The following is a 19,453-nucleotide window of genomic DNA, read 5'->3' as shown; positions in this document are numbered from 1 at the left end:
CCTTTCGAGTATCCAATCTGGTTTGAGTCTAATACAACAGGTGAAGAAATAACATAGTTAAACTCATTTCCATCAAAATCAGATTTTGGAATCAACAAAAACTCCTACAACCCAGTAACGTGAAAAATTATCCCAAACGCTGCAGAGTTACAAAAGGAAAAAAGAATATACAACTAATGCCAGTCTGGAAGCATCATGTGATCATACATTTTGTATATTCTTCAAAAACTTCAATAATGGATATCATACATTTTAGACTAACCATGAAAAGTATATCATATTGTAGACTATTGTCATATGAATACATTATAGGATGAAGTATAAATATGACTATCTTCATATTGTTGTATGTATGAATACTACAATAATGGATATCTTACATTTTAGACTAACCATGAAAACTTCATACTGTCATACAGAGGAAAGGCAATAATCTACAAGATATTTTGTATGAGATTGCTAAATTGCTGTGTACTTACCCAATGTAAATATTAATAAACAGACTGATGATGTATTGACAACCAAAGGAATGAATTCAGTCTATTTCGACTAATACTCAAAGTTTCAAACTCATTGTTATAACCTCAATTATATTGAAAAACTTGGAATCATTTTTTCATGGATTGGCACATGCACAGCACAAATCAATAATTTGAATTGGAAAACAAACTCTAACTTGGAAACCATCATGTCCATGAACTCGACAAAGTTTTGTCCCAACTCTTTGCTCTTTGTTCCAGTTCTTCTGCAAAGCGTGTGTCGGGTTTTTATACATAGAGTGTCTATAATAAAGGACCAAAAACATAATGTTGCTTTTTTTTATATATATCTTCCATTGATGGGTCTCGGGTTCGAGACTTGGGAACAGCCTCTCCATAAATGGGGGTAAGGCTAGCCGACATTCACCTCTCCCAGACCCTGCGTAAAGCGGGAGCCTTGTGCACTGGGTACGACCTTTTTATCTTCCATTGAAATTGCAATATCTACGATTAAATCATTGCTATATACAACTCTTAATTAGAATAGCAGCAAATACAATTTTCAAACTTTGAGTCATGTTGCCTTTTCAAGCTTTCAGTCATGCACTAATGATTCTGGAAAAGCAGTTGTATCATTGTTTCTTTGAAATGTCAGATATTCAATATAACAATGTAAACCTTGCTAATTAATGTTGTTTAACTACTGATTGTGGCCTCGCTCACCTTGCCATTACCCCAGCAGGCTTCCTCTCGCCGTCTCCACAACCCACTTCGCCCAGCTCGATTCACCGTCTCAACCACCACCTCAACATCGACCACAAGACCTTCCAGGTTCAATCTCTCTGTCTCTAGAAATTCGGTTTTTCCTTCCGTTTGATTTATTTTTAAATTTTAAATGTTTTTGTTGATGATTTGGTTATTGAATTTGACAAAATCAGGTGTTAGATCAAACTGTACCTTCAACCCTCAAGAAGGTGATCTAGGTGAAGGTTGTAAAAATGAGCTTTTATTTTTTTTATTACTAAGTTTAACTATCAGTGCCCACTACTAATATCTTGGTTTGTTAATTAAAAAATGTGTCCAATCGAATTGCCAAATCTGGAACATTTATTGAAGGAATTCTGATTTCAGCTTTATGGACTTTACAAATAGGAAGAGGAGGAGACAACAAGAAGTACAAGGGGATGCATTTGGCTCCCACTTTTGAGTTTACTACTATGAGCAGGTTCTCAAAAACAGGCAACTGATCAGATTAAGAAAAAACATTTTTTTTCTTAATTTGATACAAAGTTTGAATTTTAAATTCTGAGTTGGATTTAGTTCTTCATTTAATTTGATGGGTTTGAATTGAATGGAAGAAGTTTGCTTTCATTAATGCATAAATTATTGATTGTTTTAGTTAAGATGCTAATTTTGCAGGTATTAACAAACCAGTTCAAGTTGTGCTCTGGCTTAAGCACGGTGGAGCTGAGAATGTTGATGAGGTTGTGATTGTGGATGCTGACGTGATTATCCGCAAGCAGATTGTTCCTTAAGAACTTGGTGCTGAGAAAAGCAAGGCTCTTGCATCATATTATGGGTATATTACTACTGCACCTTTTTTCCTTTCATATGAATGATACTAGATGTTGGTTAATCAGATTATATCCGGCAAGAGCATTATGAATGTCATGTAATTTCATATGATCGTTCGTGCCTTTAGCACGTGTATGTAGGCAATCTATATATTATTAAATATGTGATACTAATCATTTTCTTTGTTTATTAGAGATTAAAGATGTAAGTGTACTAAATTGGAAGCTCAAATATTGCACAACATAAGGAACACCCGAACACATGGTACAATTTGACACATTTTCGAGATTTTCTACATCTTCAACAATGTTTCAAACCCGCAGCACGCACATGTACAATTTGCTAGTTTTTCTTTCATATTACTCTGTGCTTTCTCTTGGTTTCCAGATAAAATCTAATCCTTCTCCTGACTCACTCTCCAGGTACTCCAGTAAAACCCTAATCACTCGCTTTACAGTACGATTTTCGGTTAATTAGGTTTGATTGATTTGAGTAGCAGAGAAAATTTGAATGAAAAAAATTGGGAACTAAGCGCCAGAATTTATGCTCTTCAGTGTCGGATAAGAACGAGACATAGTACCGGAAAACAGGGTGATCTGCTAGCTTTAATCAGCAGGGAAGGGCTTGACAACTTGCAAAGGCCAACCGTCGTTCTTGGGCTTCATTTACGGCGAGGCTCCGTCCCTGCGTGTGCAAGTGGAGAGAGTTTAACTTTCTCAATGACTGCTTCTTGTTCCTCCTCTGATCGGTTTAGCTATCATGCATTCTTGAGTTTCAGAGGCGAAACACGCAAGGGCTTTAGCGGACACCTCTACTGGGCCTTGGAGCAGGCAGGAATCCACACCTTTAGAGATGATGAGGAGGTCGAGAGAACAGCAAATACCGAAGCAGAACTACAGAAGGGTATAAGAGAATCACAAGTGTCGGTAGTTGTCTTCTCCAAGAACTACGGTTCCTCAAGATGGTGCCTGGACGAACTTGCTAGGATCATGGAACGTACAAGAACGGAAGGACACAAAGTTTTGCCAGTTTTCTACGATGTGGAGCCAACCAATGTCAGGCATCAGACTGGGAGTTTTGGAGAAGCATTTGCCAGTCGTATAAAGCGCTCCTCGGAGGAGAAGGGGGAGGAGTGGAAAAATGCTCTTAGAGATGCAGCTGATCTTGGCGGGATGGTGTTAGCAGATCGGTAATTTCATTTTTCACTCATCATCATAGTTCTCAATCCATCATACACGTCCTTTCGAAGTATTAGCTAATTAATTCTTTTGACTAGTTAATCAATTAGCTAGATTAAGATGCTTGTTAGACTTATTTAATTTTTCAACAAAAATCAAGCACATCTGATTTTATTATAACTCAGGAAGCCCATCTCCAACACTAACACATCATTTTTCTTTTCTTGGTGGCCTTGAAATCACATGAATTTTGAGAAACATAACTCCCGTCACGGTAACAATATGTAAGCAAAGGGTACCAGTTCAGGTTCAGAATGAAAAAAAAAAAAGAAAAAGAAAAAACATAGATCGATGGGTATTGATCAGCATTCATTTGTTTACATTATTATTTCTACTCTCTATTTTCATATTTCATTGGCACGAGGATTATGGTTCATTAATTCAAGTGATAACATATCATCGATTATGTTTCATTATTCCTACTCTCTGTTTTCATTATAAAAGAAATAAAAGTTATATCGTGTGCTTAATAAATTTTGATCTCAATATTTTATAGGTATGAGTATGAATTTATCCAAGATATTGTTGAAGAAATTGGAAATCGACTAAATTGCACAGCAATGAATGTTCCTGACCCTGCAGTTGGAATAAAAGGTCATGTGAATAGTCTAGGAGTTTGGTTACAAGATGGATCTAGTGACGTTGATGTAGCTGTGATCTGGGGGATGGGTGGAATTGGCAAGACCACCATTGCAAAAGCTGCATATAACCTGACCTTTCACGGATTCCCGCGCAGCTGCTTTTTCACAGATGTTACCTCAGCAACTTCACCTGATTCACCACAATCTGTCCATCGTTTCGTTTGCTTGCACAAAAAGTTTCTGTTTGACATCCCAAAGGAAATATACAGCATGGATGAAGGAATAAACAAGATTCAACGTGCTGTGCGTGGGAGAAAAGTTCTTATTGTTTTTGATGGTCTGAACGACTTGGACCAATTCAATGCAATTCTTGGAATGCGAGAATCATTTTATCCAGGAAGTAAAATCATCATAACAACTAGACTACATGAAAATATATCAAAGGCTCGTGATCAAGTGTCTGCAACGTTTAAAGTTGAAGGTCTAGATAGCCATGCATCGCATGAGCTCTTCTGTTGGCATGCCTTCAAACAAGACTATCGTGTCCAAGGTTACGAGTGTTATATGGTCTCTGTAGTAGAACACTGTGGAGGGAACCCATTGGCTCTTCAAGTTCTGGGATCCTCTCTCTTTGGAAAAACTCTAGAGGCATGGAAAAGTGCAGTCCAAAACTTGAGCCTGATTACTGGCGATCCCAGAATTCAAAATATTCTCAAAATCAGTTTCTCTTTTCTATCAGATCATGACAAAAGATTATTCCTCCATATTGCCATTTTCTTCATTGGAAAGGACATGAATTTCACAGCTACAGTACTGGACTCGTGTGATTTTTCGACGAGGTTTGGAATTCAAAATCTAGTTGATAAATGTCTAGTTGAATTTGGCATGGACGACAAATTGTTCATGCATCCATTACTTCAAGACATGGGAATGGAAATTATTCGCAAAGAATCACCCGAGGACCCTGGAAAGCGTAGTAGAGTGTGGCAAAAGGATGCCTTTAATATTTTGAGAAAATTAACTGTAAGTAACATACTATCCCTATCCTGTGTATGTATACTAGTAAATAACTTACCCCATGTTTTTATTGGTTAGCAGGGTACAAAAACTATTAAGGGCCTCATGCTTAACCCTTCCAGTAGGGAAAGTAGTGACTTTTCAAGACAGATATGGCACAATATCCTCTCCTCGGAACCAATGAATACTTCCTCAACAACTCATTCATCAGATGAACTAGCTTTCAAAGCAGAGGCATTTAGAAAAATGCACAATCTTGAATTTCTCCTGCTCGATAATGTCAAAATCAATGGCGACTATGGGGATTTTCCAAAAAATTTAGTATGGTTGTCTTGGCAAGGATTCCCTTTAGAATCAATACCAGCCAATTTTTGTTTGGAATATCTAGTTGCCCTTGAGTTGCCGAACAGCAGGCTGCAACATGTTTTGGAGGGAACTACGGTACGATTCTCTGTCTCTCTCTCTCACAAGCACACACAAAAATTTAGGGATCTTTTATCGTGATATATTTGGAGAAACTAACTACTTCTCTTCATACAGTTTCTTCTCAGACTGAAAATCCTTAATCTTAGTGGTTCACTTGACCTTGAGACAACCCCTGAATTCTCAGGACTTCCTAACCTTGAGAGATTAATTCTTGAAGGTTGCACAAGATTGGTTGAAATTCATGATACCATTGGAGACTTGAGGAAGCTTGTTTTCGTGAACTTAAACGGCTGCGGAATTATCAAGGGAATTCCGTTAGTCTAGCCGTTTGGTTACAAGATGGATCTAATGATGTCGATGTAGCTGTGATCTGGGGGATGGGGGAAATTGGCAAGACCACCATTGCGAAAGCTGCTTATAACCTGACCTTTCACGGATTCCCGCGCAGCTGCTTTCTCACAGATGTTACCTAAGCAACTTCACCTGATTCACCACAATCTGTCCATCGTTCGGTTTGCTTGCACAAAAAGTTTCTGTTTGACATCCCAAGGGAAATATACAACATGGATGAAGGAATAAACAAGATTCAACGTGCTGTGCGTGGGAGAAAAGTTCTTATTGTTTTTGATGGTCTGAACGACTTAGACCAATTCAATGCAATTCTTGGAATGCGAGAATCATTTTATCCAGGAAGAAAAATCATCATAACAACTAGACTACATGAAAATATATCAAAGGCTCGCGATCAAGTGCCTGAAACGGTTAAAGTTGAAGGTCTAGATAGCCTTGCATCGCTTAAGCTCTTCTGTTGGCATGCCTTCAAACAAGACTATCATGTCCGAGGTTACCAGTGTTATATAGCCTCTGTAATAGCACACTGTGGAGGGAACCCTTTGGCTCTTCAAGTTCTGGCATCTTCTCTCTTTGGAAAAACTCTAGAGGCATGGAAAAGTGCAGTCCAAAACTTGAGCCTGATTACTGGCGATCCCAGAATTCAAAATAATCTCAAACTCACTTTCTCTTCTCTATCGGATCATGACAAAAGATTATTCCTCCATGTTGCATGTTTCTTCATAGGAAAGGACATGGATTTCACCGCTATAGTACTGGACTCATGTGATTTTTTGACAAGGTTTGGAATTCAAAATCTAGTTGATAAATGTCTAGTTGAAGTTGGCCTAGACAACAAATTGTTCATGCATCCATTACTTCGAGACATGGGAATGGGGATTATTTGCAAACAATCACCCGAGTACCCTGGAAAGCTTAGTAGAGTGTGGCAAAAGGATGCCTCTAATATTTTGAGAAAATTAACTGTAAGTAACATGCTCTCCCTATGTATGTACTCCTAATTGTCCTGTGAATGTAAACTAGTAAATAACTTACCCCATGTTTTTATTGGTTAGCAGGGTACAGAAACTATTTAGGGCCTCACGCTTAACCTTTCCACTCAGGAAAGTAGTGACTTTTCAAGACAGATATGGCATAATATCTTCTCCTCGGAACCAATGAATACTTCCTCAACAACTCATTCATCAGATGAACCAGCTTTCAAAACAGAGGCATTTAGAAAAAATGCAATCTTGAATTTCTCCTGCTCGATAATGTCAAAATCAATGGCGACTATGGAGATTTTCCAAAAAATTTAGTATCGTTGTCTTGGCGAGGATTCCCTTTACAATCAATACCAGCCAATTTTTGTTTGGAATATCTAGTTGCCCTTGAGTTGCAGAACAGCAGGCTGCAACATGTTTGGGAGGGAACTACGGTACGATTCTCTCTCTCTCTCTCACACGCACACACAAAAATTAAGAGATCGTTCATCATTATATATTTGGAGAAACTAACTACTTCTCTTCATACAGTTTCTTCTAAGACTGAAAATCCTGAATCTTAGTGGTTCACATGGCCTTGAGACAACCCCTGAATTATCTATCAGCATTTCCTAACCTTGAGAGATTAATTCTTGAAGATTGCATAAAATTGGTTGAAATTCGTGCCCTTGGACACTTGAAGAAACTGAAATTCGTGAATCTTAGTGGTTCACGTAGCCTTGAGACAATCCCTGAATTTTTTGCATTTCCTAAATTTGAGGCATTAATTGTTCCACGTTTGGACAAAATTGATTGAATTGCTGGACACTCAAGCAACTTTTGCCCTGCGGACATCTCTTGAGGTGGTTCTTATTGGCCGGTTCCAGGCTTCATTTGCCTTAGGATTTGAGATCCCCACACAACTCTCCCTGCGTAAGTGAGCAATTTGAAGGTGCCTACAAAGCCTTGCGTAGGCTCTTAGGCTCTCTTACAAAATTAATTAATTTTAGGCGTGCCACTACTGGCCAAGAGCAACATATTGTTTTAAGTGTCATATAGGTCATTTGCTTGCGCCACAAGTAAACTGCCTCCTTATCAAAAGATCGTTCTTATGGAGGAGTTGAGTCCATAGTGAAGTTCTTTTCTATGCCTTGAAGACAAGAACTTTATATTTCTCTTGTATTGAATGCCAAAACAATGACCACAAACTGATCAGTACTGATCCAAACCAGGTTGCAATCCTTATCCTTGTAAGAAAAGTAAAGAGAGAGTGCTTAACGAATGCTGCCGGAGTACTTCTCTGAAGAGGTAACTTTCTTCGAAGATTACTCAATAAGAATAGCGTCGCCATCTATGGGATGAAATAGCAACTGCTAACCCTGGCCCATGCACAGTTTTTGGCGCTTACAAAACAATTGCTACATCTACACGTATCCTCCTGTAATCACCATCAAATTAAGATGTAACACAATTTAAAAAACATGAAATCATTAAATCACCAACTGTGATCAATCACAACAGGTGAACTGAGATCACCTTCTCAAGTTGGAAATGGAATAGGGGTGTGATATCCACATCCCATTTTACTTCTTATACACCTTTTTAATTTTCGGCCGTCGGATCGGATGAATTGAAGAAAATCAATGGACAGAAATCATCAAGGGGTGTGAGAAGTAAAATGGGGTGCGTAGATAGCACACCCCAATGGAATAACGTAAATAACAAATAAACTGATTCAATATTCTGAAAAACAGACCCTAAAAACAGTTAATTCAGTAGATCTAAGTTCCTAATTGAACCCACAAACTACAATTAATCTAGAGTAGTTTAATCCAAGAAAAAAAATTAAAATTTCTTCAAATCAGAACGAGAGCCAAGCTTTCTGGTATTAAATTTCTTCCAAACAAAATGGAATTCAGCTTGGATTTTCTCAAGAATTCCACGAAAAATATATACGTTTGGTGATAATCGTACATGAGAATGAGATTCATACAATATTTTCATATCTTGCATAAAAGTCAGAAATTAAAAAAAAAAATAGAAAAATAGAAGAGGTATATCCTGCCGCTGCTCTTGAAATGCAAAAAAAAAAAAAAAAAAATCAGATCTTAAATACCAAACCAATATAGAAGCAATTTAATAATTACAAAAGAGAAGTCCACCATGCATGAAATAAAAATTAGAAATTAAACAAAAAAAATACAGAAAGAAGAAAAAGTACCCCAACTTCGCCTGCTGCTTTTTAAAAACCAAAAATCTGAGATCCTAATACCAAGAAAATACAGAAGCGATTTGATAATTAACAAAGAGAAATCTGAAATCCAAAAAAAAAACCACAACCTTCTCCGGGTACAACCTGCGGACAAAAACGATACCCATTATACCTTTTTGAGATAGATTTTAGAGCGAGAAGAGAGAGAGGACCTCGTGAAGCAATTATGGTAAGCGCCTCTGAGATTTGCACAGGGAGAAGCGAAAGAAGAACTTTATAATTTATACCACTAGGTTGATTTTAGTTGGTGATTTTAGTTGCATCGTTACTTGACTTCTTTCAAATGTGATTGTGGACTGAGGAAGGACTTTTTAATTTATACCACTAGGTTGAAGACTATCTCTTATGGTGAGCACTTTCATTTTGTGAAATTATATTTCATTCGAGAGTAGTTGTTTTCCAACATTAAGTCCTTACAACGTATGTTCGGACTTACTAAGTAATTTGCCAACACTTCATGTAGACTCCCCACATTTAAGGTATTTTCGGAAGTCAATAACCTTTCAATACCTTAAAAATCACCATAAGAGAATTTAAAATTGTCTAGTGAACTAAGTAATTTGCTAACACTTCAGGTAGATTACCTCACATTTAAGGTATTTTTGGAAGTCTCTAACCTTTCAATACCTTAAAAATCACTATAAGAGAATTTAAATCGGTCTAGTACTAGTAAACTAATCCACTTCATATTTGTTATCTATTTCTAGAAGCAAATTACTTTTTTCATCTTCTTTAGTATATATCAACGCCATAATCTCCTCACATTGTGGTTGCTATTCAATGCTATCAAATAAATCAGTCTTCATGCTTAAAGAAGTACAAAGATAGGATCTCTTTTTCTATCTTCATTTCTAGGCTTTAAAAACTCACTGCCTTCTTAGGATAAGTATGTCTTGGCACTTTACCATAGCCTTTGAACTTTGAGAGTTTTCCACAGCTAAACTCTCACTCGGAATACTTAACCCTTTGTTGTAGGCAACTCAATCACCATGACTAATATGGACGAAGGCAAGACTCTTTCCTTGGAAATCACACAAACAGCACACTAATTAGTAATGAAGTTTCTTTTCCAATTATCATCTTTTCTAGTACTGCACTGCAAATCTTTCCGTGAACGAGCCAACTTGCAACCAAGGCCGAGCGAGTAAAGAGAAGTTGGTGGTTTTAGTTGCTTGTGATTTGACTTCTTTCAAATGTGATTGTGGCCTAAGGAAGGAATCCGTCCCGGTCAGTCATAGGTTCTCCATGCCTTGGGTGCAAGGACATTATAATTGGTGCCACTAGGTTAGATCACGGTTTCTCATAGTGCGCACTTCCATCTTCTGGAATTATATTTCATTCAAGAGTGGTTCCAACATATGGTGCGCGCTTCCATCCTCAAAATGTATGTTCGGACTTATTGATGAGTCATTATTATACTATATATTTTACCCTATTCTTAGTTATAATTTTGTGGTTATTTTGTGAGGATTTTGATAGTTTGATTTATATTCTTAATGTAGGACATTCGACTTCCTCTAGAGCAAAACATAATGAAACGGACGAATTTTGTCACAGCCCGTCCCGAAATTTCATTTATCGTGGATTTGAATTGACGGAATTGCCCTTAAAGGTTGCTAAGGTATGTGTAACATGTTTATTTGAATAATACATACTTTCCTAAGTTTTTGGAAAATTAAGTTGGACTAAAAATTGTATGCATTTTGTGTGGTTAGGGACTTAAGAGGACCACACAAATCCCTATCATCCTCTCTCTCTCTCTCCTATCCCGTATCTCTCTTTTCCCTCTCAGTTTCACTCTCTCTCCCTTCAAACTTGTACAGACACTCTCACCCGCGAACATTCAGGCACAGATCGAAGGTTCCAAGGTAAGAATCGAACTCATCTTGAGTCCCTGAGTCCAAACATACTAATTTTGGAACTTAAGACCTTCGAAATCATCATGAAACCCTAACCCCGAAAATGTGCATTATTCATGCACACGTAAAACATTGTGTTTCAGGGAATTTCAAGCTCACAGTGAGCTTAAGTAGGTTCTCACGAGCTTCGGGGTACTTTGTTGGTAGAATTTGGACGTCAGAGGACTGAGAACGAACCTTTTCAAATTTGGCCGAAAATTTCGAGGCTTTTTCCGATGAATCCTAGGCGAGTTAGGGGTCGAAGCAAGTATGGATTTGTTTATCTCGTCGAGATCTTCATTTTGATATAAAGAGCATTGAAAATAGTGAAGAAATGAGTGAGTTATGGCGATTTGAAAATAACCCAGAAACCGACGACTTTTCTGTCGCCGGCGAAACCAGTCCGGCGTCTGGAGGTAGGGGATGACGCCCATGGGGGTGCGTAGCACCGTGCCTCTCCCGACACGTGGGGGCACGTGCGGCGTTGAAAAATTATTCTAAAAATATCTCGACATCCGTGACGTCGAGTAGGTCACTGTGGTATATTCATATACCCAAATTAAGCATCATATGAGAAGTTATTACGTATTGTTGCTTATGTGCTTTAAAATAACTTTTTTATAGTTGTTTCGCATATAGATGAGACCTATCATGAGGACGAGCGCATTCAAGGGCGTCACGGGGGTTACGACCCTTCGACATACCAGTGAGTGGGCAGTTATTTTCTGTATATACCTTTATATTACTGATCTTTCCCAGAAATTGAATTTAAATGATAGTATGTTTTAAAATGCCATGCATATATATTATATGAAATATATGAGTTAGTAATTGATGCATATATGTTAAATGGTGTTGTAGACACACAAGTGAGTATCAGGTGAGTTTTATGTTATTCATGTGATTTATTGTTTGATGTGATTATGTTGAGAGCTCATAACCTACACCCCCGGTGTTAGTGTTTATATTATTCACCCCGCACCACACGCTCACGTTGGATCCAAGTAGGTGCATGTCGTACAGACCATTAGAGGTGGTTCCGACTTGTAGGTGACTTTAGATTATTATACAGCTATTGATGAGAGAAGTACTAGAGCGTATTCTTACACCATTCTTGTCGTACAGACTACTTCAGATAGTTCCGATTTATGTGCAGAGTAGGGCCGTACAGGTCATAGTTGGTGACTCCGGTTGGATTGGATATTGAGCTATAGAATTAGCCGTACAGGACAACTGCAGGGTCTCCGGTTGATTCCTTATTTCACCTGTTATATTGATGCATCCTTATTATGTTTTAAAGCATAGCATGACATATTTTTCCTGAAAAGTGTTAAAGACTTGTGATTTGAGTTTTGCTGTTATATATGGTTATATATATACTATTTTTCTGGGAAAGTATACAAGTTTTACAGCGAGGGGTTAGAAGTGTTATTAATTGAAATATTTTCGAAAAGCTTTGTTTTACTGACTCACTCAATCTTGTTTTTCGCCCTTCCAGGTTCTAGTTAGCAGTGTTGGTGACTCACGAGGATTTCCACGGCGTTCTGATAGACTACTTAAATGTAGGATTCACCTTCAGGTGTTGTAATTTAGTAATGGTCCTACTTAACTGCACCTAGTACTTATGTTTTGATTATGTGTGTTTCACACTTAAACTCACTCTAGCATGTTAGTTGGATATTATTGCTAGTAGTTGGTTTTTATTCCTTCGTTTTTCTTTTACCTTTTTGCTTCCGCGTCGCACTTTTGGTTACGTCACGCCCACGTGACGGCCACGTGACGGCCAGCACGCCCTGATTTTAGGGTCGGGTTGTGTCAAATTTTGTAGTGATTTAAATTGGAGGACGTTCATGTAAATCTCAACTTGATTGTGTCAAAGTTTCATATTTTTCTACCAAGTAGTTTATTTATGGCGAAGAAATAAAGGAGCAGCGTGCAATACTATCAAAGTGACATTTTGGGCTTATTTGGACTTTTTGGTGTCCAAGATGATGTATTTTGTGTTCGAGACCTTCTGCAATTATGTTTGGGACATCTCAAGTTTTAGTTCAAGTCATTTTGATCCTGTTTTGGAGCTCCGGAAGTCCAAAAACATGGCTGATTTGTGGCTGGGCAGATTTTTCAAAGTTAGAATATGAATGTATTTCCTAGTTATCTAATTCTATTATGTTTCCTAGTTTTTAAAAGACCTTTTCTAGTAAGGATTTTAATTATGTAGTAGTATAAATAAGGCTTTTTAGCCGTTAAGGTGAGCAGAGAGAAGAGAAGAACGCTTTACTTTGGAGTTTTTGACAATTCAAGTTTATCTTCAAAGTGTTTTCTATCATTGTTTTTAATAATATTTTGTTTTATGATTGTTAGTAACTAATTTCAGTTTGCTAGGGTGAGGCCACGAGCCTTAGCAAGAATATGTAGACTGTAGTTTCTTTTGAATTTGCTTATGATATTATGTATGCAGGTTTGAATTATTAATCAATTATTTATACTATCTAATTGTCTTAATGCTTAGCTACTATTAGGATCTTTAGAAAAGTAATTTTATGCAATTTTGGACAGAGGTTGGTCCCTGAAATTGAAGAAGGCTTCGTGTGGTTAATATGTGCAAGTTCACTTAGGATGAATATCACGTCTTAAAGGTTGTATGGTTTTTCAAAAGGTTTCACAGAGCTTAATGAGCCATGCATGTTTAGATTTGATATGAATACCAAAGACAAGTTGCATGTTTGATATTCACTCTATGTTGGGGGTCCAAGTAGGCATACTTTAGGAAAACTTAACCTTCAAAATATGCATGTGTAATTCATAAGTAATTGGAAGAACTACATAAGTCTGTTAAGGTGATGGCGGAACTCGAGGCTTTTACATTTAATTTTCAAAAACCGTTTTCTTTTAGTTATTTTTTTATTTTGTCACTTTGACACATCCCGACCTAAGTCGAGGCATGCTGGTCGTCATGTGAAGATGACGTAGCCATGTGGGCCGTGCGGAAGTGAAAGTGATAAGATAATGTGGGTAAATAAAAATCAAACTAACTAACTTACACTAGACTAGTATAAAAGTACGATTGGGAAGTGTTAGAGTGTAGATGCACATAATCAGAGTGCAGGTACCAAAGTGCAGTCTAGCAAGCTAAATACTAATTATACAAGATATGAAAGAAAACCCTATATTGATGGATGTCTGTCATAACCACTGTAGGATCCTCGTGAGCCACCAACACGAACTTCTAACTAGAATCTGGAGGGGCGCAAAATAGAAAATGTGAGTGGGCAAAAATAAAACTTTTCAAAACCATTTCACTTCCAAAACATATAACCCATCACCATAAAACCCGTATAATTTCCCAGAAAATAACAATATACACATATATAGAAATCAGGCTAAAGAGTAATGAAAACCACAGTATATGCCATGTCAAGTATCTAAATAATAACTATGTAAGCCAGGTGATCTAAATCAATATAAAATGATATATCAGCCGGAGTCACCTAACGTGACTTGTACGGCTGAACCTATAGCTCATAACCAATTCCTGCACACGAGTCGGAACCACTATTGTGGTTTGTACGACAGGTTGAGTGTAAATAGATACGCTCAAGTGCTACGATCATGTGAAGGCTGTGCGAAGTATCGCAAGTCACCTACGAGTCGGAACCACCTAATGTGGTATGTACGACAGGCTGACACCTGCCTTGGATCCAAGGTGAGCGTGTGGTGTGGGAAGTGAACGATCACGTGAAGGCTAGCCCTGGCCCGGGGCGGAGCACTAACACCGGAGTGCAGGATAATGAGCACTAAATGCATCTAAACATAACCATACACTCTGCAATCATTATCATCAATATGTACTCACCTGAAGCTTACCTAAGAGTCCGCAGCACCATGCAATAATATGCATATCTATACTAATGCATATACTAAAATGTAATGCAATAGACATGGCATTTAAAACATAATTTCATTTAAAAACAATTTTTGGGAAAATGTAAATCATATATACGTATATATATAGAAAACCAAAAGCCTACTCACTGGTATGTAGCTGGGTCGTAATCCTCGAGTCTCGCCTGGCTACGCTCGTCTTCCGGGAACGTCTCGCCTATATGTGAAACCACTGATTTAACGTTAATTTAAGCACATAATCAAAACCGTATAATAACTTCTCATACGTTGCTCAATTAGGGTGTTTGAATATACCATTGTGGCCTACTCAACACCACGAGCATCCCCATATTTTAGAATAATTTTCCGATATCCCACGCGCCCTCACACTCCGACCATGCATAGGCACGTGCCTGGCATGTTAGACAGAAACTTTAACGCCGTTAGAGAATATTCCGTTAAATATACCTGATGCCGTTAGTATATTCTGTCAAAGTTGACGGAATATTCTTCTTTCTTCTCCGGTGGGTTGCCAGATTCCGGCGCCGGTCGCCGCTGTGTTGTCGGTTTCTGGAAAAATTTAAAATTTGATTTTCTCACTCACTTTTCAACCAAATTCCATAAATCTTATATGGATTTGAAGCTCTCAACAAGGAGAACAAAACCTTACCTATTTGGAGCCCAAAAACCGACCAGAAGTTGTCTGAAAATTCTTCGATATTCCGGCTAAGTTTGCAACTTGATAAACCCGAGTGTCCCGACATCCAAAACACTTCAAAATGACTCCAAAGTGCTAGGGAAACTAGAAGAGTACCTTCTTAAGCCTCAAAACCAATTAAATCAACCATGATCACATTGGAGCAACAGAACTCCTCGCCGGGGTTCGAAAGTTCTCACGATTCCGACGTCCTTCCCTCAAACAAAGGGTATGGTTAGGCTCGTGAGCTTGCAACGAACTCGAAGGTGGTCTCCAACATCTCGATATGTGCTAGATGAGGATGGTTGGGTGCATGGGTGTACGAACAGTACGAACGAGAGAGATTTCGAGAAGGATGAGAGAGGAAGAAAGGTTACGTATGGGTGTGTGTGTGATTCAGCTACGGGATTGGCTAAAGGAAAATGTCAAGGCTCCCTATTAGGCAGCTGTGAGAAAGAAAAAGAAAGGAAAACCCAAATGGCCCAACATCTACTTCAACCCAATCCTAATTGGGCTCCAAGAAAACAGGAATGATCCCAATTGGTCAAAATTTTATTTTCCTATTTGATTCAATTGTATTTTAACATTCGTAACTTTTCCGTTACAAGCCCGATTCAGCCCTAACTCACGTCAATGCTCCCAGGACGTCAAGTACAATTTAATTACGTCAGCGAAAAAAATAATTTAAAACTGTAAAGATACATTCATGTCACTACGACTCGAGGGCATAATCGTCAGTTCCACACATCTGAGGATAAAATATATATATTAATTCGGGACGGGTCGTCACAACCTTATTTAATTATTTTCTATTAAATTCATTTTTATTATTTTAAATCACAAAATCAACATTTTCTCAAACTTCGTTTTAAATTATTAATTAAAATTTGGTTTAATACAAATTATTCATTCAATCCCTGTGGAGAACGACCTTACTACAATTACCTTGTACTCTTGCAAGTATTTAAAGTGTTTTTATCCTTACTTTTGCATGCGGTAAAAATCTTTATCACTTATTAAGTAATTTGCTAGTCTTTGACAAAAAAAAAAGTAATTTGCTAGTACTTCAGTCTTCAGCAGATTCCACCACATGTAAGGTATTTTCGAAAAATCATTAATACTGAACTACTACACTTTATTTCTCTTTTTAAAAGTAAATTACTTTTTCATTCTTAAGTATATGTTAACTCTCAAAAATAGCTAAGCCACCCCACAATTTTCTCACATTGTGGTTGTTTTTCAATGCTATAAAATAAATCAGTCTTCATACTTTAAAGCCTAAGAAGGCAGTGAGGTTTCAAAGACTAGAAATTAAGATAGAAAAGGAGAACCTATCTTTGAACTTTTGAGAGTTTTCCACGGCTATACTCTCTCACTTGGAAATACTTAATCCTTTAGTGTAGGCAACTCGATCGCCAAGACTAATATGGACGAAGGCAACGCTCTTTCCTTGGAAAATCAAACAAGAGAAATGCTAAGGAGACCTTCTCAAGAGTGGAATTCTCTACGGACTTTCTGCCACCTTATATTTTTTACACAATATTTTATAATGTTGACACATAAATTAATATTAAAGTGACAGAGAGTCCATAAAGAGTCTCACTTTGAGAAGATCTCCTTTCTGCAAATAGTTGTGTAGGCCTTTAGAGTTGGCCATGGCATCACCTTGATGTGAAAAATATCAACAAGGATAATGCTAGGGATACTAAATTTGGAGACTAAATGATGTGTCACCAATAAAAATGAACATGTTTATCAACGCTTAAGTAACCAAATATACATGATCAATGCAATCACGTTGTCCTGAAGGTGTCCTAAATCTTCACCTACCAACTATATTATTGTTGCATGCTCAGAAAATGACAGAAACTAATCAAATCTTTAATAATAATAATCAATGTAATCTCTCAAAATTCAATAAAAATTAAATGTTTCATAGTTTTGGATGATAATCAGTTGCCATAAACGAAGAAATCAGATAATGAGAAAATAGTTTTTTTAAGTAAATAAAACAAGCATAAATTGAGAATTGATTCAAAAATTTTGTCACTTAGTATTCCGATCTGATGATATTTTTCTTTAAGATGTCTTATCTTTAAATATCATGAATAACAAGTTCGATATCAATTGATTCCCATGTAAATACATCGCGTAAAAAATCAAGTTCTAATAACTGTTAGATCCCACATCGCCCAGGGTACCAGTTCAAGTTCATAATGAAAAAAAAAGATGGATGGGTATAGATCAACATTCATTTGTTTACATTACTATTTCCTACTCTCTATTTTCATATTTCAAAAGCTGCATATAACCTGACCTTTCACGGATTCCCGCGCAGCTGCTTTTTCACAGATGTTACCTCAGCAACTTCACCTGATTCACCACAATCTGTCCATCGTTTCGTTTGCTTGCACAAAAAGTTTCTGTTTGACATCCCAAAGGAAATATACAACAAGGGTGAAGGAATAAACATGATTCAACGTTCTGTGCGTGGGAGAAAAGTTCTTATTGTTTTTTATGGTCTGAACGACTTGGACCAATTCAATGCAATTCTTGGAATGCGAGAATCGTTTTATCCAGGAAGTAAAATCATCATAACCACTAGACTACATGAAAATATATCAAAGGCTCGTGATCAAGTGTCTGTAACGTTTAAAGTTAAGGGTCTAGATAGCCATGCATCGCTTGAGCTCTTCTGTTGGCATGCCTTCAAACAAGACTATCATGTCCAAGGTTACGAGTGTTATATAGTCTCTGTAATAGAACACTGTGGAGGGAACCCATTGGCTCTTCTTCAAGTTCTGGGATCCTCTCTCTTTGGAAAAACTCTAGAGGCATGGAAAGTGCAGTCCAAAACTTGAGCCTGATTACTGGCGATCCCAGAATTCAAAATATTCTCAAAATCAGTTTCTCTTCTCTATCAGATCATGACAAAAGATTATTCCTCCATATTGCATGTTTCTTCATAGGAAAGGACATGAATTTCACAGCTACAGTACTGGACTCCTGTGATTTTTCGACAAGGTTTGGAATTCAAAATCTAGTTGATAAATGTCTAGTTGAATTTGGCCTGGTTGACAAATTGTTCATGCATCCATTACTTCAAGACATGGGAATGGGAATTATTCGCAAAGAATCACCCAAGGACCCCGGAAAGCGTGGTAGAGTGTGGCAAGAGGATGCGTTTAATATTTTGAGAAAATTAACTGTAAGTAATTACTCTTCGTATGTATGTATGTTGTCCCGTGAATGAATACTAGTAAATAACTTCGCCCATGTTTTTATTGGTTAGCAGGGTACAGAAACTATTAAATGCCTCCTACTTAACCTTTCCAGTGAGAAACGTAGTGACTTTTCAAGACAGATATGGCGTAATATCTTCTACTCGGAACCAATGAATAATTCCTCACCAACTTTAACTCCTTCATCAGACGAACTAGCTTTCAAAGCAGAGACATATAGCAAAATGCACAATCTTGAATTTCTCCTGCTCAATAATGTCAAAATTAATGGCGACTATGGAGATTTTCCAAAAAAATTAGTATGGTTATCTTGGCGAGGATTCCCTTTAGATTCAATACCAGCCAATTTTTGTTTGGAATATCTAGTTGCCCTTGAGTTGCATAACAGCAGGCTGCAACATCTTTGGGAGGGAACTAGGGTTTGATTCTCCCTCTCTCTCTCTATCTATCTCTCTCTCTCTCTCTCTCTCTCTCTCTCTCTCTCTCTCTCTCTCTCTCTGTCTCTCTCTCTCACAAATTTAGGGATTTTGTATTGTCATATATTTGGAGAAACTAACTACTTCTCTTTATACAGTTTCTTCTAAGACTGAGATTCCTTAATCTTAGTCATTTACATGACCTTGAGACAACCCCTGATTTATCAGGATTTCCTAACCTTGAGACATTAATTCTTGAAGATTGCATAAAACTGGTTGAAGTTCGTGCATCCATTGCACCCTTGGACAAACTTCTTGTCTTGAAGTTAAGTGACTGCAAAAGTCTCATAAAATTTCCGACAACTAGCATGATTTCTCTTCGGTGTCTTAATATTTGCCGCTGCTCAGAGCTATGTC

General features: G+C 37.5%; 2 protein-coding genes and 1 long non-coding RNA gene across 6 annotated transcripts; 2 read left to right on the top strand and 1 right to left on the bottom strand.

Annotated features, from left to right (window-relative positions):
• Positions 1-1,628: 1,628 nt before the first annotated feature.
• Positions 1,629-7,870, top strand: LOC126582318 (disease resistance protein RPV1-like). 4 transcript variants are annotated; one of them, XM_050246430.1, is made up of 8 exons: positions 1,629-2,058; positions 2,248-2,386; positions 2,477-2,510; positions 2,609-3,243; positions 3,789-4,896; positions 4,972-5,331; positions 5,431-5,533; positions 7,289-7,870. In XM_050246430.1, exons 2-8 carry the CDS (start codon positions 2,316-2,318, stop codon positions 7,444-7,446), a joined length of 2,469 nt encoding a protein of 822 aa, XP_050102387.1. In that variant the 5' UTR covers positions 1,629-2,058; positions 2,248-2,315; the 3' UTR covers positions 7,447-7,870. The 4 variants fall into 4 exon arrangements, with proteins under 4 accessions (XP_050102387.1, XP_050102388.1, XP_050102389.1 ...); XM_050246431.1 differs by having other exon boundaries at positions 1,859-2,058; positions 2,248-2,318; positions 2,442-2,510; XM_050246433.1 differs by lacking the exon at positions 2,477-2,510 and adding an exon at positions 2,442-2,476 and having other exon boundaries at positions 1,865-2,058; positions 2,248-2,318.
• Positions 3,874-17,848, bottom strand: LOC126582331 (uncharacterized). The gene is made up of 3 exons (XR_007609463.1): positions 17,738-17,848; positions 5,744-5,785; positions 3,874-4,007 (listed from the first exon to the last, which is right to left on the bottom strand). It is a non-coding gene; the product is annotated as an uncharacterized LOC126582331 (long non-coding RNA).
• LOC126582324 (disease resistance protein RPV1-like) lies at positions 5,800-7,481 on the top strand. Its single transcript, XM_050246448.1, has 3 exons — positions 5,800-6,632; positions 6,726-7,084; positions 7,182-7,481. Exons 1-2 carry the CDS (start codon positions 5,880-5,882, stop codon positions 6,741-6,743), a joined length of 771 nt encoding a protein of 256 aa, XP_050102405.1. The 5' UTR covers positions 5,800-5,879; the 3' UTR covers positions 6,744-7,084; positions 7,182-7,481.
• Positions 17,849-19,453: the final 1,605 nt, after the last annotated feature.

Source organism: Malus sylvestris, chromosome 9, assembly GCF_916048215.2.
Source record: "Malus sylvestris chromosome 9, drMalSylv7.2, whole genome shotgun sequence".
In the NCBI taxonomy this organism is placed as follows: domain Eukaryota; kingdom Viridiplantae; phylum Streptophyta; class Magnoliopsida; order Rosales; family Rosaceae; genus Malus; species Malus sylvestris.
Note: the sequence above shows the minus strand (reverse complement) of the source record. Positions and strands in the feature narration are given on the sequence as shown.